Raw genomic sequence first — 23,001 nt, 5'->3', positions numbered from 1 at the left:
TCCAAATAAGCGTCTGCCAAAATAGTTTTCTGCTGAATTTATTGGTGATAACCTTTCGATTGAATGGTTTCAAAAAGATTTAAGGGTATTCATGAAAGAAATCATGTCTTCTTTCACTATCTTGACTATTAATTTACTTGACGTTATAGTTGCTTCATCTGTCAGTGTAATGAATGATATTTTTCTTGAAGTAAATAAAACAATAAAAATGGAAAATTGAATATGAAATGATCTTTTATCAATTTACTACTAAAATTTTCAATTTATATAAACGATAAATTAACGAAAATGCAAGCTGCTCTTCAGTATCGATAACAACTCTCTACAAAAAAAAATTATAGTTTAATTTTATTTCTGTTTATTGTCTAAAGTATTACGGTACTCTGTAAAAAAAAAAATTGTTTCTGTAGCCTAATCATACACACCCGTATATATGTGGATCGGCAACATGTAAGCACAAATTTATAATATAATATATACATTAAGATTAAATTTCTAATCAATGATCAGTTGTTTAATTTCAAAATAAACACCGTAAGCAGAGGGTCATTAAAGGGTGGTGGAGGTAGAAAGCGGAAGAAATTTTATAAAATGACCTAAAAAGATTGTTGTAATGCAGTAGCGTTGTAATGCTGATTAGGAGATCGGTCCGGGCTAGCCGTTTAGTTACGGAGTAGCTGTTATCTAACGTAATTTTTCTTGGTGTTATTACAATAATTTTTCATGAGGTTCGGGTTAATTGTCTTCATTCCTTGTACTAAGCACTTACTTGTCAAGAGAATGCAACTAAAAAATTGCGATAGTTATAAAGCCTTAATTACGTCATGTAATCATGTAATTATAAAAAGATTAAAATAAAGAGGTAATAAAATATTTCCCTCATTTTTTACACTTTAATATTGTTATAACAAACAAAATATGTTTTTTTTCTATTATTTAATTAACGAAAATTGAAGTGGGCAAATATTATGCTTTCAAGATGATGAAAAACAAATTTAACACGCTCTTTTTTTCATTGCAAATGTTTTCTTTTATACATTGAGAAATGTTTGATTTATTTCTACTACGCTACTTATTTATTTCCAACGCCGAATTTTTTTGTCAAAATTTATATATTTTAACAGAAATTGGTATTATTTAATGTACCCTTGCCTTGACTGACTTCAGAATTTGAGATTTTAATATTTTGTTACCGTGATCAGCCCAAATTTTGAATTAATTTGAATGGCAGTAAAAAGTAATTATTTAATTTCAATATTACATACCATTGGATCATGTTTATGAAATACCTTAATTGAATGAAACAAACGTAAATATCAACGAATAGCAAGTAATATTAAAATTGCATAAATGCTTTTTGAATAAGAAAGAAGAGAAACAAGAAAAAGTGTTTCTTATTTGATATTAGAAACACTAATTTTAAGAAAATTATTTCAAATCTCTTTTTAGCGACTTTTCTAAAAGAGGTACGGTACTACAATCGGTTGCCAGAAATTAGGGGGGGGGGGGGTAAATATTTTTCTTGATCACTTTAAAAACGTTTCAAATTAAAGTATCTTAGGCACCTATCTTATATTCGGGACCCAAAATGAGAAACAATGTTTTTCTCAAAAAAGTTATATTTAAATTTTTTTTTTAAATTCTCTGTTAAATTATTGTTATCAATTTAGTATTATTATTTTTTTTGTAAGGTATCACTTCCTTCATCCGGAGGTCCCGGGCTCAAATCCCGGTTACGCATGGCATTTTCACACGCTAAAAATTGTCATTTATCTCATCTTCTAAGCAATACCTAACAGTGGTTGTGGATGATAAATAAAGGTATCACTTCCTTAAAAATAAATACTCAGTACAAGAAAGCCTCTAAAATAAAAAAAAATAAAAATATTTGACATTGGGGGTATTTTGAAGCTTAAATTTTGTTTTGATAACAATAATGAATCAAAACATCTGACATGGACACTACACGATTTCCTTGTACGTTTACAAAAATTACACATACACATATTTTGCTGCACTTCATTTAAACTTATTTCATTTGAAAATGAGATAAAATCCTCCAATTATTTAATAAAGTGGACAGTACACAATTACACTGTGGAGGACACATGCATCAAATTTTTTTGTGGTATTCATATAAGCATTTTATGTTTACAAATTAATTTTGTGTTACATCACTGAAGTAGTTACGCGAAGTAAATGAAAACGTGTCGAATCCGTAACTATGCACGCGTCGGTTCGCAACCGACTTCATATACACAATTTTTTTTTCAATCAGAGGTTAATAATTATTAATAAATCAATATAGTTCAATTTAAAAAAAACAAAAATTTACAAAAAGGAAATGAAGTTGGAGTTGGAAGTCGAGGTGGGGGGGCTTCTCCTTGGAAGATCCGAATATTTCATTAATTAAAAGTTTATTTTGCTATAACTCTGAAACCAATGAAAAAATTATCACTTGACATATCGTTGAAAAGCTCTCAATGACTGCTTTTTATTGCAGTTAAAAAAAAGTTTAAAATCCAGATTTTTTTTGGATTTTGGGCTTTTTTGGAGGCTTTTGGTTCAGTCTATTGCAATATAAAACGAAGGTGCACAACTAGATGTCCTACAGCAGTCCTAAATCCAAAATTTCAACAACCTACGGCTAATCGTTTTTGAGTTATGAGAGATACATATTACGTACGTACGTACACATATCACGCTGAAACTAGTCAAAATAGATATTTCCATTGAAATCTGAAAATCAAAATTTTTCCCAATCACAATGCTTTACTTTGTACAAGCAAGTAAAAACTGAAAAAGTTTTTTTTTAGTTGTTTTGAACTCAATGTTTATTAAATTATTATTTTTTTAATGTAAACGTTATTAAAATTCACTTAATACGAAAAAATCGTGAAACACTAACTGAATTTTTAAGGCTATTTTATTTAACAGATTCATGGAATCTTTTACAACTTCGTTTTACTGTTTTATTTTTTTACAGTCTTTTATGTTAGAATTTTTTTACGTGTTTACAACACTTTTTTTGACCGGTGTACGCAGAAAAGTCATGCAATACTTCGCCAGCTTTTGTTCAAATTGCTGGAAATTTTTTAGGGGATGGTGTTTTAGGCGATGGTGAACGTTAATTTTATTTTAGACGGCTGTTATAAGAATTCATGATTTTATTTTAGATGGCTACTTGAAAATTCATTACAAAAGTGTTGACAAAATCTAATAGACAAAAATGAACACAATCATTCGAGAATATATATAATTAAATTTTATTTTTATTCATTTCGTTCATATTTCTCCTAATAATCTCGTACAAATAAATTATTGCTCTTTTTCCAAACTGATAATTTATAATTATGAGCTCGCAAATAATTAATTACATAGTGATAGTTGATTAAAGATAACGTACTACATAAAAAATTTATGTATAAAGACGCTAAATTCTAACTAGCTGATTATATACCCAGATTTTGTTCACAAAACTGCTTCAAATTCACCCATATACAATGTAGTTCTCGTATTTTATTTATCTTCAACTAATAAACCTATATTTCATTATTCTTATTTCCACTAACATAATGTACTGCTTTTAAAATTATTTAAATAGCACATGACATTTAATTGACAATTTTAAAGATGCATTTTTTTACAGCACCCTAATATTTTTTTCACTTCATACCGATCTTGCATGAAACTAAAATATATAAAATCTGGTATAATTTGTGTTATAGAGTTCGCATTTATTATTAAAAAAAACACAATGAAAACACTGTAAAACCTTAAATATTTTCCAGAAAATTATATTAACATTATTTATTTTATTATTTTATAGACTAGTAGAGACTTTATTACTAATTTGTTTATTTTTGAAAACTCTAATAATACACGTAAAAGCTTTCACCCTTACTTAAAATTAATAAACTTTTAAAATATTATAATATATTTAGTTTCAATTAACATTCATTGGTTTACCAATTCTTTTCAAATAAATATATAACACAAAAATTAAATTGAGTTGGTAAGTTTCTATACAGTTCTTAATTGCAAAAAGTGTGAAAATATTTATAAATTTATTTATTTTAAATGAATGACTTTCTTAGCGCCTGTCGCACTGGTGCATTACAAAACTCTATTCATCGGGTAGTGATATTTCTGTAAATAGACTTTGCGTTACAATTAATTTAAGCAATATTATAAAAAAATAGTTGATGGATATGACATCCAATTACATCAATCAAAACTTAACCATGTAAATATTTTTAGCTGTTTTCATTAAATACAGAATAAATAATTCGTAAACAATAAATAATAGTTATTCAAAAATCTACTAATTTAAAAATTTCGGATTATTTGTCTATCTAATTATCTATTATCTGTCTAATTATCTATCTTGAAAAATATCATTTGTCCAACTACATATAATTTTGATATGTTTTAATATATCATAAAAAATAAATTAAAAAATAAAATGAATGATGAAGAACTTTACCTGCTCACACCCTTTACAGTTACTTTATCCAATATATAAAGCGATACCCCAATGGAAAATATATATATTTTTTTCAATAGGATTTGCTTATTGCTACCCACACTACACATATGTATCATTCTCTGTTACATAATCATTTTGATTACGCAATAATCTAAATCTTTAAATTTTCACTTAATACACCACAAATTGTATTAATAAATAATTGTCATTACAATAGTTTTAATATATAACCTGGAATTTTCCAAAACTCCTATTTATAAGTTTCTCTTATCATTGTTATGAACTTAGTTTTCATTTTTATTTAAACAAATTTTCTTCAGTTATCGTGGATATTAAAATGTTACTTTTCGTATCAAATACAGTACTTTCATATCGTTTCCAATTAATTTCCTTTATAACAGCTAATGCATAACTTGTATTTATTTGCGTTTAGTTATTTTAAAGGTGCAGTAGAAGTATAATATTCTTGTTTGAACTGTCGAGAAACTTAACTCGAAAGAATGTTGTAGGTACGTTCAACAATGAGGAATTCTATGGAGTGTCCTATCAATTATCAAATTATTAAGTCGTAAACTGCACAGACTTATCGTTATTGAAGCATAAGAAAAAGTTCAGAGCCAAAATCGGTACATAAGGTGACGTGGCAGGAGAATTGTAAGTTGCCGTTCGGTAATAATGCATTTTTTATTTATTGGTGGTTTAAGGAATACCTTAGGACTAAATTATGAACCGATAAGGTCGGTACGGAACGGAAGCGATCACAGATCGGAAGTTTTATTTGCGGGATATTAGTAGCTAGTCATTATCCAGATATACACAAACAGGATCTTAGGGCTGGACGCACAAAAGAAATCGGTGAATTATGTTTGCCTAATTGAAGACATAATGTACGCCGAATTTATCCTACTCAGTGGGTGTTCGGAGGTATTTGCAGAAAATTAGTATTTCTTGTACGCTGTTCCGGACCGGTCTACAGAAATACTTTTGGTACAGCCATTGTATCTGACAGACGCAGAGCGTGCTAGGGAATACGAAATATCCCGGGAATGCGGTACTAATACTACAGTGTCCATCATTCAAAGAATTTCGTTGGTTCTATTACGGGTACGTATACTCAAAGGTCTGAATTGCTTTCGACTGTTGCAAAACATAGGGAGAATCGAGAAAATAAGACAAACAGGACAATGATATATTCCTATTTGTGCAAATTTACATGAAGAACTCGTCACAAAGTTGTAAATCTGCATGACCAAATGCCACTAGATATACTGACTTATATGCCTCCTAACTAACAGGCGAGTTAGGAGGCATAGTTAATAGTAATGGAAAAAATTTAAAAACCAACTAAAGGTAACAGCATATATTCTTCCAATTCTTGATATATTGACTTATACAGACGTATTTACTAGATTTAAAATTAGTTCCTATCAAATATAATCTTAATACGTTTTTAGAAGTACAAATTGAAACGAGAAATGAACCTTTTTTTCTTAATTATATTTAGGCCGGTTTTATTAGGAAGCCTGTTTTAATTATATATATATATATATATATATATATATATATATATATATATATATATATATACTAGCTATATATATATTTTTAATTTTTATATATAAAAATTAAAAATATTTTCAAATTTGTTTAGAATTTGAAAATCAATCTAAACAATTTTCTAAATTGTTTAGACCGATTTGATGAAAAAATATGTAAAAAAAAAATATTTTTAAAATATCTGACGCCACTACGCGTGAAGTTATCACAACTCGAACTATCAATTGCTTGTGAGTGTATCTGTATAAACTTAGATGTGTTGAGTACACTTAAAACTCTCTTAAATAATAGCAAGAAAGAAAAAACTCGTATCATTTTTATGACAGGTATATTTTTTTAAAGTACAAAAAATAAATATTTAAATATATTTTTAATCTTATATTAACAGGAATAAAAGTTGTTTTTTTTATCTTAATGTGATTTGATGGACAATATATTAAATTAATCCCCGAGGGGTATAAACGAACAAACTGATGGTCTGCCAATCCTTGAACACGCGACATATAATTGGCCATGCGAAAAGCACGAATTTTCTAGATCCAGCCCACAAATTGACATTGTTTGGCCTTGTGACTTATTTATAGTCATTCCGATTGCCAAGTAGGAAATTGCAAACGCTTAAATGGAATGGGCGAATGTGAAGGGATCATTTGAATCCGTGGTAGAAGAACAACTTCACCTTGAAACTTGCCGTTTAAAACGGTAGCTTCAAGAAAATTGACCATGATTTTTTTAATGACCAATCGCGTGCCATTACATAGCTTTGGTGGATTCAAATTTCGAAGCAAAATGATTAGTGAACCAATCTTCAATCGCAAGTTATGTGGTGGCATTCCAGGTAAATCCAGTCAATTCAAGAGTTCAACAGGATAGTTGACAACTTCCTCAGGATCGACAAAAGTGTCGATCGATTTCAATAATATTTCATTTCCAGGCAATGACTGTTTTTTTTTTTTAAATTAATTTCGTCGATATCTATATTTTTTGCTGTCAAAACAGCTCGCTCATGTAGCCACTCATGATTAGTGTAATTAGCTGGTAAATCCGCAAATATACTTTCAAACAAAGCATCTTTATACTACTTTACTTTCAATTAAATTTAATTGTAAATTAAAAACAATTTTATAAAATTGTTTATAAAATTAATCAGCTACAAAAAATGTAACTTCAATTTTTTAAATATACATTAAACTACAATCATTATAAGTAACTTATATTTTAATTTTATAAATGTTATAATTTAATTAACAAACTTAAATTTTTATTTTCAAACAGCCATTCAATACTTCATAAATTGCATAGAGTCAAATGAGAATTGAAAATTTGAATTTGTAGGTTAAGTTGATAGTTATTGTATCCACGTGTATACATTATTAAAATTCATGAAAAATCATGTAAAATACTCAATTCAATACTGCACCTTACAAATTTGCATAATGTATATTTTTTAATTACACCTTAAAACGTTATTTTAATAAATAATAATATAATATTCTCAATATGGGCGCAATTCTAATACATAAGAATTTTAACGTAATAACAACACTAAGCTACAACGCAAGTAACTGATATGTGAAAAAGCAACAAAATAAAAAAATTTCCTGGAATCCGATCGCAGCACCAACTACCGGGTCTGACTGATATGCCAAAAATTAAAAAAAAAATTCTAAAAGATCCGGTAGGCAGCGTTCGCAGCGCTGACTACCGGATCCAATTGTTAACATTAACCATCAATAAATAAATTTAAAAAACATTTCTATCGGATCAAATTGTTAATCTAAACCATTCTCGAATCATCTTAATCAGACACAAATTTTCATCAAAATCAGTCCAGCCGTTTAGGAGGAGTTCACACACGGACATAAGAAATATATATATATATATCCACGTGAACAAAATCTATTTGCAAGAAATGCAAATGGAGGAAAACAGGCATCTTGATATCTTGATAATAAAAAAAAGAGGTGTAAGGGAATGATTTAACCTGGAATACAAGGATGTGTATAATTTTTTATCCTAAACTTTCCAACTAATCTTGAATTTTTGCGCAAAAGTATGCTGAATAACAAAATTACATCACATTCTATATTACTATGATATAAAAATGTAATAACAAGCAGGAGTAAGATTCTTAAAACAAAGTTTTGTAAATATTAAATAGTTGATGTAAGAAAATTATTTTTTTGTTTAAAACTGGCTACTTATTCTACTTAGATTCATTTAATAAATCTATGTAAAGACTGAAAAATTACACAAGGATTAATTTAGAAACTTCTCATTCTTTATAAATAGATGTAAAAGAGTTCTTAAATTTATTCACAATAAATACGTACGTTGAGTAATACCTTAAATTTAAACAAGTTTGTTATTTATTCTATTTTTACTTTCCTGGCGAAAAAGTAGGAAAAGCTATATTAAAGTGTAAAATATGGTGATCATGTAAAAATAGGTTATCGAGGTTTTTCTTCATACTCTTCACATTTTATGTTCCAACTATTTCATCTTCTTTTTACCTGTGACCGCTCATGGAAGGATTACGTCTGGTAAAGGGAAGTGTCGCGCCGTCAGACACCGAAATGTGGAGTGCCCATAGTATCATTGCGCAGAGACGACCCCCACGTGCTCGGAGAGCCCCCTAAGCGCTCAGCCGCAGACCTATCCGCCCTGGCACCCTCTGACGCCTCATTTTGTGGCGGGACTCTTCATACATATGTAGCTTATCCATCAGCTTCTTAACATGGTTCACAACCGCCTTCCATTTTTTACCTCCATTTAAAATTATGCGTTGTGTGTCCTCTTGACAAACATATCTTCAAAGCCTAACTTATTTAACAACTATCTGAGTTCTTCATCAAAGCGCAGGCAAGAGAAATGCACGTAGTCAGGAGTCTCTTCCTCATCGAAGTCAGGGCAGCGATCCGTGTGGTCCAGGCCAGTATTTATACAGATACGCTCTGAAACCGCCATGACCCGCCAGGAACTGTGATAAAATGTATCCCAGCGAGCCATGGGTCCTCGTACACAAAATCTCGCTTATAGGGCGATGGGTTTACCGACCTTTAGTGGCTCGATCCCACTGTTACTGGCAAGTCTCCATTAATTCTTCTGTTATCTGGGATGTCATGCGCTTTTTTTCTCTTAATGGTAGAGGCCTCTGCTCCCAGAGCCTCTTCTTCTGCAAAATATCAAAATTTATCGGCATTGCACCCGCCAGGACTTTAGCTCTCGTTACATCAGCTCAAAGCTCCGCTCCGTACAGCCTTGTAGCATACGTCACTCTCGCTAATAATCTTCTGCAATGTGTAGTCGGTCCACCAGTATTAGGGAGGAGGCTGGTTATTAACCTCTCAGTCCTCGCAATCCAACTGTTTCATCTAAACCAAAAATACATAATCTTATGAATATATGTGCGAACGTATGTACGTATGTGTGCCTCACTGTTTCTGGCCTTATTTCATCTTAACCAAAAAACATATGTATGTATATACGTGCGTTCCTATACTGTGTTCATGTAAAGTATGTGTGTCACCCTGCTTTTGGATTTATATCTCAGAATTGACCAAACCGATTTTTTTTAAATATCGCTTTAATATTTCTATATATGGGGCACTGATCATATCTATTTTATTTTTATAACTGCGTGAGGGATATCACGAAAAAACAAAATTTCTTACGTAGAAAACTATTAGAAAAGATTTCTTACCAAAAATGCATATATAAATAACACAAAAAATTAAATAACAACCCCCCACAATTAAAAATTGGAATATGTTGTTGTTCTTTTGCTGCATCACCATTAGGTTTACATATTTTCTCAACAATCTTTTGAAAGTTTATACTTTATAGATATATCATGACAAGACTACATTTTTTTATATTATAAACCCCAGTTCTAAACGTTTTAAGAAGTTTTTTTTTCTTATTGAAGGGGGTATTAGATTTGGAGAAAACATTACTAAAGAAAATTTGTTAAGCTTAAGCTATACAAGAATAGTTTTAGAAAAAGTCTCTTAAAATTTATCCCCCACCTCTAAAAATGTATATATTTTGTTTTTCTTTTTGATTTTTTAACTCTTTTCGAGTTTAAATTCTACTAATCTTTATTATTAATACTGGGAAATTCATGAAATATTTTGCATCTTTTTTATATGCAAGGAAAAGTCTGAAATCTTATTTTATTTTTCGTATCTCCCTATAAAACTTTACAGACCTCTTAACTAAATAAATAAAATCAATCACTCTCTTTCAGTAACGGATTGGATACTGCTGTTCTTTTGGTGGTTGGGTTTAAATTACTACACTTCTTAGGAATGGTCAATCTGAGAATGTTCAAAATTACACTTCATTTGCATTCATCAATATTATTCTCATTCATCTTCTGAAGTAATAACTTATGGTGGTTCCCGAGTCTAAACAGAATAAAAGAATTCATTTAGCGATATTTTATTAAAGAAAATTTACAGTCTCTAATAATTATTATATTTATAATAATTCTATTTATTTATTTAGTTTTTAAATACTAAATTACTAATTACTGCTTCGATTTTCACGCAATAAATTTGATACTATTACAATCTTTAAAACGTGAATATTTAGATAAATTAATATTTTTGTTGTATATTAAAATGTTAATAATTTACTATTTATCTATACTTAACTTATTCTTAATAGAAAGCTTGAATAATATTTTAAAGTTACCAATAAATAGTACTTATGTTCTCCTGCTGTTTATTAATAATAATGAATTGATATCTACCGCTGAAATTAACTTTATTAATAAATTATATTCAGAATATGAATTAAAGTTTATTTTCTCATTTTTTAAAATTAAAATATCAATGGATTAATCTGTCTTTAAATGCAATACAATTTTCTTAATCCGGACACACGTATGACTGGTTGATCTTAAAATTAATTTTTTTTCGAAAGAAATCTTCATTTGATAAAATAAAACGATTCAATTGACTTTTGTCCCAACATTCGCGAACGCGAGATTTTTTTGATAAACAATTGTAAGACATCCATTCCAGGAAGAAGAAGATCGCCTGCGGACAGCGAATAAAGTGGAAGTAAAGGCCAGCAGTCGTCGGACGGAAGAAAAAAGGGACTTGCCCTTTACTCCGTGCTGCCCTTTCCGGGCCTCGGGACTAGTCAATGTTTGCCGGTTTGTAAATTATTTACAGCCGATTTACGAAAAGGCAAGCTACAGAATAATACAATAAAAGAAAAGAGAAGAATGAAAATGGTCCTGCCAACACTAAGTAGAAGCCGGCACGACGGAGCCCAGAAGAGACGCAGCAGTGAAGGTAGCCCGACTGAAGGAAGACTACAAACTTCAACTTTACCTCACCAATTACCCATCATCCTCTTTATCTAATTTTTATAATTATGTCCCCATCCTAACCTTGTAGGAGGAAGACAAACCATCTTGTGACGTTACCAGTCGCCACACCACCTCCTCCGTTACAAGCCGTGAGGGGCTTTACCGGAGGTCGACTTTAGACACTCTAACTGATTATATCTCACAGTCATCAGCCAGGCCTCGGTCGGCATGCCACCAATGCAAATGCCTTGGCAGACATTTGCATCAGTAAATACATATTAAATTTCACCTTCACGTAGGTCTCAAACGGACATCTTTACATCCAACCTAACATGATTCCCGCAAACTAACTAATCGAAACCGCAGACCCCGCGCTTAGTACAGATTTGACTACACCGTTCGTGACTGTGAATGGACCAGAAAACGAACGAGTTTAAAGTTAAATCAGTGCTAAACTTATACTAATGAAAATTGTGTTTTACGCAACATAGAAATTCAGACCAACATCCAAATAAGTCGACCAGTTTAGGTCACCTAACAAGGAGAATGCAACCCCATTCTGGTCCGCGCAGGAGGCGGGGAAAAATGACGCACCCCCACCCGGCCCCATCATGGTGTCTCGCCTGGCATTACCAAGCCATTATTAGGACCGCCACCGGCGGAGAGAAGCCACGCCCCCGGTCGCACGGGCTACCATACCCCGGCAGCGCAGCCACCCCCACCAGCGGGAGCCTCAAATCGAATCACAAATAATACCAGTATAACCGTTTCACGATGCTAATGCGCCTACCTCCAAACAAACCAATGCCTAAGCCGGAACCCTAGCCACCCAGGATTCTACCACGAGCGAGTACCTGGATCAAACTTCCTTTACAGACACCTACACATCGCAAGGGCGCGAAGAAAACCAGCCAATATAGACAATTCCTTGCGGATCATCCAGTTGGTACGGAGATCCAGAAAGGAATGTATTCTCTCAGTTCCCTAACAGCTTGTGAACGTTCGACCTCGTATTGGGGACAGACGTAGTGGACGTGGTCTACTGTATCATCAGTCCTTCAATCCGGGCACTGACTCGAATCCACCAAACGAAACCTAGCCAACCTCACCCGAAAGGCACCATCCCCGGAGAGAAACTGTCTGATATACTGATTGGGGAGATCCATCTGATAGCACTTAAATTAGACACTACAGGAAATATACCATGCGTGTAGCTCCCTTTGGGGGATTCATCCCACCTGACCTGCCAAAACGCAAGGCCCCGTTCTTCAATCTCCTGCTTTCGTTCTGACCTCAGTACGTAATTTATCTTGGAAATGTAGCTGCTATTGGTTCGACTCCGGCTATAACACAGACTGCCTGTTCACAGACTGTTCTGTAATCGCCTATAACAGCCAGCAAGAGGAGTCGCTGGGACCACAGAAAAATGTCCACGCAATACCTAAAAGCCCTAATAATGAATTAAAATTAATAATTCACATAATGAATTAAAACCCTAATTGGGGGTTGAATTCAACCCCCAATTGGGATGAATACGGATTCCATAAAAAGCATGAGCGGCCTTTTTTGCTACATACTGTAGATGTTCCTTGAACCGAAAATTCTCATCAAGGATAACATCCAGGTATTTTTGAGTCGTAACGTACCGAATGGGGTGACCAGCCATCCGAACCCGGATATGTCAGGAAGCAGCCAATCAGCCCTTAACCATAATTGTGGTATTCTCTGGGCTCAAAATAATCTTATGTTGGAGACTCCATAGTCGGAGTGTCTCACAAGCACAAGCAGCCCAGAATTCTACCTCTGTTACGCCAATTCCCTTCAATCAGTAGCAGCGCGTCGTCAACATAAGCGATGACACTACAACTACATGGCAACCTTAAACGCAACAACGAATCGAATTCTATGAACTAAAGAAGTGGACTCAGAACACTGCCCTGAAGGCATCCTTTGGTTAAGGTTTTACGAACCACCCAGCCGCCATCACGCAGGGAAACGGTCCGATGGCTGGAATAACTTGAGAGCACTTCTCAATTCATTTCGTTTACACTTACGCTTCTGCATCTTAAATAGAGCAGAGCGCTACCATGTTAAATGCCCCGGATATGTCCAGGAAATCCTTAATAAATATTAACATGGACCGGAGGAAGCTATATCCATCATCTTTGGTATGAAATTCACAGTGCTCTTGCTCGATCGGAAACCATACTGCTTGTCCATTAGCAAATGATCAGTGGCTAATCTAACATTAACACGCAAATATAGGACCTTCTCAAAAACCTTGCCAATCACGGACAAGAGCGTTAGTGGACGGTAAGAAGAACTAACTGTAGGACCTTTGTCGCCTCCTTTGAACACCAAGTCTCCACGCTTTCAACACGCCGGAAAGTGGCCGTCAATGAGCAACCTATTATATATTTTAGTTAGAGGACCACTGGAAGCGCTCGGACGGGGATCTCCACTGTGATACAGTGGAAGTGGACTGGGATACAGTGGAAAGCTGGGGACAAAATTGTATCATGTGATACAATTTTGTCCCCAGCCAGCACATGCGACTCCCTCCGGAAAGGAGACCGCATTGCTTCCTGCAAACACTAGGGACCCAGAAGGCGTACTCCTCTTAGGCCGAAAGGCGCTAGCACGAAAAGAACTTCAGGAGTCGGACTGAAGGGGAATCACACTGGGAGTACGAAGGTCATATGCGCCTAGTCTCCCATGATCAACCCCAGTCAATTATTTCTCAATGGTCTAAAGGACCGGGACCGAAAATACCAACTCCGTTCATAAATAAAATACAAAAATTTATAACCTCATTCAATAAATAACGAACTGATGAAAGATACAACAGCAAGGAAGATTGGTTCAAGGCTATGCGATTAGTAGGGAAATAATAAATTCCCGCTATCATTGCCTTCAGTTCTGTTTTCATATTGTTATTTTTGAGGTAATTTATATAAGTCAAAATCCAAAGGAGCAACATAAATATTAAGTAATCTTTTAATTTATGCCTATTTTATATCACAAATAGAAACACACACACTCACAGAAAGAGAGAGAGAGCGAGAGAGAGAGAGAGAGAGAGAGAGAGAGTGAGTGAGCGAGTGAGAGAGATCGATTGAGTGAGAGAGACTATATTTTAAAAAAAATAATACTTTTAGGAATAAATTAAAATTATCTTCTGAAATTGGAATAGAATATTTTCTTTCATTTTGATAAAAAATAAAACAAAACAACCGCTGTTAAGTGAAACAAATGAAGCCATTTTAATCTGTAAAACCTACTAATAATGTAATATGATAGACGTAGAGTAGAAACAATAGAAATTCTAATAGGATTAAGTTATTTCTAAACTTTCATAATTTAATAATAATTTCTAACGGATAATAACTTACGGAAGTGTTAATTAAAAGAAAAGGATTCATTAATAAAAATTTTCTACTAATCTGAAATGTTTTAAGAACGAATAACTTATATAATATATTAAAAATATTTATATATACTAATTCTGTTGCTGTTTATAGAATAATATTAATATACATTGTATACAAAAAAGAACGACCTGAATTCAAAACCATATACCTGTGCAACCACGGATGGTCGATGAATGAAATTTACACTAATTCAAAGAGCATGTTTGAAAAGTTTCAAATATCGGTCACCAGATTGTAATACTAACAGACAATCGTACGCTAACCACTGTCGTCAACAAAATGGTGTCCGTGCGACAGAGGTATACTATATTCTTGGGTCCCAAGAACCCCAGAAATTGTAAATTGTGACTTTTCTTGTGCGGATATGTGAAAAAAAGTGTTTATGTTCCACTTTTACCTACTGGTTTAGATGAGCTGAAAACCAGGAACACAGTAGTAGTAACTTCCGTAACTGAATATCTTTAACGCATTGCGAAAGAAGTTTGCCTTAACGAATTCGTGTGGCAGGTGGAGAGCACATAGAACATTTAAAACACTGTAAATGAAAATTACACGTTTTTATTTGTGTGTAATCGGTTATTTTGCTGGTTAAGGGTTGTAAGTTACGGTTGGTGGTCGTGGTTGAAAAAGGCCATTCAAAAATGACAGTAGGTTGTGTAAATACACTGATAGAAATGTCAGCCAAGGCATTTACAACGGTAGCATTCTGACAGAGTCCAAACTGACGATTGTGTTGTGTTGTCAATTTCGGGTGTCTGAAAGGCGACTTCGGGTAATGCCCATTAGTGCTAGGAACGGAAGAAGTGTTGCGGTGACCGAGATCGTCATAATGAGGGAAGCCTTGTTTTTTGTGTCTTGTAATTTTACACAATTTTATTGCGAAGTAAACAGTGTATGTCTGTTTGAAATTAGGTCATTATATTTATTATATCTGTATATTTAAGTTAGGTAATTGCGTTGTAAATCTAATGTCGTTTCTACTGTGTTGACTAATCCTCCAAAACAAAAGTTTAATTATTTTATCATTTCTAGGTTTAACGTATTTACAAAGCATTATGAATAGAACTTATAAAAATCATAGCAAATTGTAATGTTGAAATTTAACAATTTCTTTATCATATGAAGATAATAATAATTTCACTGAATAAACTTGTCTTTATAAATGATAGTATATTCAAACAATAATTTTATAAATACACCCATAACCAATTTTTATTAGAACAAATTCGTAATATTTATAAATTAATTACAAAAAAATAAAATTGTTTCATGAAAACACTTAATTCCAAGAATGTTTTTTTTAATTTTACTTTTCAATGTGCAGTTTATCTGTTTGGTGTTATTCAATGTATTATTAAAATAGTGAACTAGCTAAAAATTAATCACGCTGTTGTTTAAAGGCATTTAACCACACTAGTATTTTTAATATAAAATTATTAATACAAAGGTAATAATCAGTTTATTTTTTTAATAAAATATATCGTACTCATTTTTTACTAAATAAAACATCTGATGTGTTCACACATGACTTCCTTGTACGCCTATTAAATTACATATACACATTTTTAAAAGTAAATAAATTTTTATTGCACTAATAACTTCTGATTTTTTATTTTTTTGTTATTATTTATGTTACATTTTTTTTTTTACAATCTCAGATTAATAACTATTAATAAATCAATATATTTATATTAAAAACAAAAGTTAAAAGAAGGAGATGAAGTCGGATCGAAACGATGTTCCTTCCCCTTGTATGATCCGATTTAATAAATTAAAATTCTATTTGGCTATAACTCTGCAACCAATGAAAATAAGTACCATTTATTATATAACGTTGAAAAGAACTAAATGAGGGCTTATTACTGCAGTTAAGAAATGTCCAAAATCCAAAATAAAATTAGATATTTGGCATTTCTTGACGCTGTAGTCTAGTCGATTGTAATCAAAAGGGAAGGTGCACAACTAGGTGTTGCAACAGTTCTAAATCCAAAAATTTAACATCCTATGATTAATCGTTTTTGAGTAATGCGAGATACATAGCACGTACAGACCTCACGCTAAAATGTCAAAATGGATTCAGGGATGGTCAAAATGGTTGTTTCTGTTGAAATCTGAAAACCGAAATTTTTTGCGATTACAATACTTCCTTTACTTCGTTCAAGGTAGTAAAAATGTGTCAACAATATTTATACTTTCCCGATATGAAAATTTGAACGTCTAAAGTTAATCCTTCCCCGGTAGACAAAGAAAAAAACTGTTTGTATTCTAAAGACTTAATTTATTTTTATAGCAAAAAAACAACTTTCGTGAAACCATTAGATAATAATAAAAATAAGCAAAAATTTAATCTTATGTTTACCAGATTTGTCGTAAAATTATTTTTGAAGTAACACGTAGTTTAAAATACTTCAATGATAACATTTCAGGGTTTTAATACAAAATAAAATAGTTTTCTAAAACATCATCTACCACTGAAATAAAAATTATACAATAACTCATATAATCTTCTAATAAATCATTTTTTTAAAGAAATAATAGTTTCAAGATATTAGGAAGAAACATCAAGAATTTTTTTAAAAAAAGTAATAAAATCTATTTTTAAGAAGTTTGAGATTTATTACTTTTATATAATAAGGATAGAAAAAAATCTTCCACCATATCAATGCATCATTTTCAGAAAAAAAATAAGCAAAAGTTTCATCTTGTAGATTAAATATTGTCTGAAAAGTTAGACAAATATATAATAATAAATGTTTAGTAGTGGGAATACTTTTACAATTTTTTTTTCGTAATTTGGTTTAATTCAATTTTATTATTTATAATGGCTTTCCGGATCACATTAGTTTTAATTAGCCAACACAAAAACACATGAGTGTGTGTTTTTCAGCTGATGTAGACCCTTCTTCAAAATGTAGGGTTTAATTTCACTGTACGTTTTTTAAGACTGATAATATAATTATCCCATTAAGACACAAGTAAGCATACCAATGTCCAAAAGTTAAATTACGAATGGAATATTGAAATTTGAATGCCGTAAGCTAGTGTAGGATATGTAGATGATATTCAATTGTAAAATTTGTTCATCATAAGAGCAGGAAAGTAAATAATCTGATACAAAACATAAATCACTATAGAAAATGGCATACCCATACTGAATAATTAAATGTATCCTTTACCAGAATTTCTTGGAAAAGTAAAGAGTGAAGTGGTTTCCCTCAACTTTCTTCATTAGCTGAATGAACTTATGATCAATATCCAAAACTACGGAACTTTAACTGATATTTAATCGTATAAGCGATTCAGTCACTTGATTCTACACTTCACAAAGAGGCAGATATATAACGAAAAGAATTCTAAGTACGAGTATTACAACTTATATCTCAGATGCTTCACAGCTTAATATACATAGGATATATATTCGCTTGGACAGATAGCCTAAAGAGATGAATTAATGAATCCCTTGCTGTACGAAATAATGTTATCCTATACCTCCACAAAAAGGGGTAGGTTTCTCAGATATAAAGGTAAATAGAGGCCAACATAAATGTGTGGATAAAAACACAAAAAATCATTCACCATAAGTTATATGTATATACATACAACATGATGTTGAATGTACATACATACAATATTTTTTCATTAAGATTTTGTATTACGTTTTATCTACGAGCTCTAAAACGTTGAATATAAAAGCCCATTTTTCTGTTATTTTTATCGATTTCCACAGTTTCATTTTGTTGTAACAATAATAAGACACGTGGAAAGGCAAAACTCTGATAAACATTTGGAAAAAAGTCACATTGCTCAATAGTTATTGAATACCGCCATTGAAAATTGCCAGTTTTATTCACGGAAGGAGAATTATGTACATGAAGTTAAATGACAAATTTTCTGGTATTTATGTTAACTGCCAAAACCGTAGCGGTTAAAAAACGACCTGATATGAGTCGTAAAATATTTCTCAAAATTATATAGCTACTAAAATCGCATTTTCTACTAAGCTTTCTAGAAGTAAGGAGTGATGTGATTTCTTGTAACAATACTTATCAGATTCAAAATACTTTTCCCTATCAATACCAAAGAAATTTAGATGATATTCAACTATAGAATTGCCAACTTAAATTATTTCACCATAAAAGATTAACTGTAGAGCGAGTAAATATCATTATTTTCAGATAATGTAACTCCGATTGTTGCATTTAGTATCCAAGATGCTTTTCATATGTCCCAGCCTCAATAAATCAATGACAGATAGAAGTGAATACAGATTTATGTACATTTTCTGTTCTGAAACAATAAGTTATATACATAGTGTAAGCAAATGGAACAATAATTTTTTTATCTAAAGGAAAACTGAGGATAATCAGTTTTGGTAAGGATAAATAAATCTGTTGAAAAATGCAAAAACATTCATTAAAGTGATTAATTACTCCCAGAGTATGAGCAAATGTAAGTTTAAAAGGATAACTACTGTGTTTAAACAAAATTATCAAAGTCAGAAGCATGTAGATAAGAAGAAAAATTATCATAATGTCTTTCTTACACTTTATTTTTTATTGTGAAACATCAGAATACTTTACCGAATTTCACAACCAAAATTTTTCACGAATCATTATAGTTTAGCTTGTTATTTGGTTGTACATTGTTTGTATATTTATCGTTAATTAAACGAGGTTAGTGAGAAGGTAGGGTATGTTATGTTGATATACGTACAAATCATGTACGATTCCGTTTCAGTACACGGAATCGTACGTACATCAACTTAACCTACGCTCGCTTCGCTCACTAACCTCGTCTAATTAATTTTATAATACAAATTATAATAACATTTTTTTTTTGTTTTATAATTAACCAAATAATAAGCTAAAGTATAATGATTCGTGGAAAAAAAGGGTGAAAACGTTGTAAAATTCGGGAAAGAACCATCATCTGATTCAAATTCTAGAACAACAAAATACGAGGGTTATTTTTTTTTCAACGTCCAATCGGTCACGAAATTAAAACCACAGTGAAAATAAAAAATTTTTTATTAGTTACATAGTTACGCTCTTTCTCTGCATAGTCGCCACTCCGATTTATAAATTTGTCGTAGCGTGGTACCAACTTTCCTATACCCTCGTCATAGAACAGAGCCGCCTGTGTTTTCAGCCATGTTTCTATGCTGGTCTGCTGCTCGATGTCTATGCCAAACTATTGTCCTCCTAGCCAGCGTTTCATGTGAGCAAAGAGGTGAAAATCTGATGCAGCCAAGTCCGGGCTGTATGGTAGGTGATCAAACACTTCCCAACGAAAACGCTGCAGGAACTTATTTGTTACAGCTGCAGAGTGTGGTCGAGCATTGTCATGGAGAAAGACAACGCCTGATGACACAACATTTCTCTCCGCTTATTTTGAATTGCCCTTCGTAGATAATGAATAGTCACGAAGCTGCAGTGATGGTCGTGTCACGTTCCATGAATTCCACCAAGAGAACTCCATTCCGGTCCCAGAACACAAATGCCATATATTTTCTGTTGGAGAAGGTTCACTTGAACTTTTTTGGTTTTTACTGGGAGAATTAGAACGCATCCACTGTGTGGATTGTTATTTTGTTTCTTCAGTTTTGAAATAGACCCATGTCTCTTCCCATGTGACAATTTTGTTCAAAAAATCTTCTCCTTCATTGTTGTAGCGCTGGAGAAATGTTAGGGTGGCGTCCATTCTCACTGTTTTGTGATGGTCGGACAGCATCTTGGGAACCCATCTCGCACAGAGTTTGCGGTACTGAAGTCTCTCACTCACAACGGTGTAGAGAGCTGACCTTGAAATTTCAGGAAACGAATCACTCAATACAGAAATTGTGAACCGACGATTTTCTCGAATTGCCTCATCCACTCGCTCAACGAGATCATCGGTTGACACTCGCTTTCTTCCCTGACCGCCTGCATCATGAATTTCTGTACGTCCTGCTTCAAAGTTCCTGCACCATTGTCGCACTTAATTAATAAAAATGGTTCAAATGTAGCGTATCGATCTTAAGTGAATATAAGTGTATTTTATTCATAAGAGTTTTATGAAAACGTGTCTACGGTAAAAATTATTTCATACTATTCTAATCTAATTATATATAAATACAAAAAAAAACAACTAAAATATGAAAACTTCCTTAAAAATCGATTTGGCGATTAAAAAAAAATATTTTGTAATTTTTTGTGAACGAAAAGTTACATACTCTAATTTCATTGGTCCACTGTATTAGGAAATTTACTTTTAGGTTGGCACTAATGGTAATCTTATTTCAATTTTTATACACAATAATTAATTATGTAACCTCTGGCTACTTTGTCAGTCACGAAGATTATCATGTGTTTTACATAAGCTCAACGTGCATTTATTCTTCACAGTTATTTTAAATCACATAAGCTTTAAAGTAATAGAATGACTTTGATGTAGTTTTCCTCAATCAAATGTACCCATTAAATCAACAATTTTACACATGCTCGTTTTAGAGAAATTGTTGTTTATGAACGAAAACGGTCCGTCCGACCACAATTATAAATGACAAATCTTTAGAATGTATCCATATATTCTATGAAAGATCACCTCGAAAGTCAATATTAAAGATATCTTAGAAAATAGAAATTCCATACGGGAATATTAGAAAAGCCACAAGGAAATTAGAATTACTTCCGTAACGTATTCACCTGCAAATGTATACAAGGAATTACAAGAATCCCGATCATGAAAAATGTCTAAATTATTGCAGTATTGATTTATGTGTTTTGTTTTCAAGAATATTCGGATATTGGTTAGCATTTTCTTTATTGACAAGGGATGGTTTCATCTGAGTAAACGACATATTCCAGTTCAGACAATCTTATAATTTTCCACGAGATTACATTAAATTCAGAAAAATCGGATTTTGGTGCATGATTTCTCGGAAAAGAATGGTTAGTCCAATATTTTTCAAGATCACAGAGTACGTGAACATTATCGGCAGATTATAACTGCTCTTCATAGCGCTGCTAGAAGAAGATGAACGCAATGACGGATTGGAGGAAGACAGTGCAATAGCTCACAGAGAGAATAACGCAATTTTGCTGTTACGTGAATTTTTTGGAAAGCTCATTTCCTGTGATCTACGGTTACCTAGGTCACAAATTTATATTATGCAGATTTGTTTCTTTGTGTTTATATAAAAGCAAATAACTTTCAGAAATAAATCTCTCACAAATTATCAACTCAAACGGAACGTTGAAGTAGAAACATCCCATATCAGCGCCACAACCATTAAAAAAGTGGTTAATAACATGAAGAAACATGTTGATACTTTTATAGCTGCAAATGGAGAGCACTTCAAATATTTATTATAACAAAATTACTACTAGTTGTTCAATTTAAATTTTTTTCTTAAAATTTAATACATATATATTTTTTTTCATATATTATATTCCATGTAAGCTATTTTTTTAACATGGGAATGTGTAACTTTTCGATGATCCTGAGTTTTGTAAATTTTGAATAACATAATGCATAGTTCAAATAATATACTATAACACTAATTCGGTGAGACTCAATTAAAAAAATAAAAGTAATATTGTTTATAAAATTCTAAAAAATAAAAAAATAAAAATAATGATATTTACTTACTCCAGGTGTGTTTTATATACATCAAAATCCTTAAATGTAATTTCCACTATTTCTTCAATATCAGCGATAAACGTATAAAGGAGACAATTTATATTAGCAGGATACGGCCGGGGATAATCGGGACTGTTAAACGTACCGTACTCTTTCCCGTACGTTTCCGAATATTGTAAACAGTCACAACCTGAAAAATAATAGTTACAAAGGATTAATGTTTAAATTATAAATTAAAATTACTACTATTATTGTATATATATATATATATATATATTTTTTTTTTTAAATTTGAAATTAAATTTATTAATAATTATCAAAATGAATATGCTATTAAGATTAAAGTAATTATTTTAAAATTAAAGTCAAAATTATTTTATCATCTTCCACTTCTACGTTCACTGTAAAATAGAGTAGTGAATTTAAGGTAACTAGATTCAGTGTCGCCTAAATATTTTCGTGTTATAGGTAACGCACCTGTATTACTACTCAGCAGATAATATGTACGGTTGATGTATATTATTCGATTGTGTTGAGATAAATATTTTAAATAAATATATATGATATGGATTCGGTGCTTA

The 23,001-nt window shown here is 32.0% G+C and overlaps 1 protein-coding gene across 3 annotated transcripts in view; it reads right to left on the bottom strand.

The window, feature by feature from the left end:
* Positions 1 to 23,001, bottom strand: part of LOC142319316 (suppressor of lurcher protein 1-like) — a 1,297,987-nt gene that overhangs the window by 873,017 nt on the left and 401,969 nt on the right. For all 3 annotated transcript variants that reach the window (XM_075356472.1, XM_075356462.1, XM_075356483.1), the window contains exon 4: positions 22,430 to 22,610. In XM_075356472.1, the coding sequence (XP_075212587.1) occupies positions 22,430 to 22,610 (181 nt within the window). The remainder of the gene's footprint in view (positions 1 to 22,429; positions 22,611 to 23,001) is intronic.

This window comes from Lycorma delicatula, chromosome 1, assembly GCF_047948215.1.
Source record: "Lycorma delicatula isolate Av1 chromosome 1, ASM4794821v1, whole genome shotgun sequence".
In the NCBI taxonomy this organism is placed as follows: Eukaryota; Metazoa; Arthropoda; class Insecta; order Hemiptera; family Fulgoridae; genus Lycorma; species Lycorma delicatula.
The sequence above is the reverse complement of the archived record's forward strand: the minus strand, read 5'-3'. Positions and strand labels throughout refer to the sequence as shown.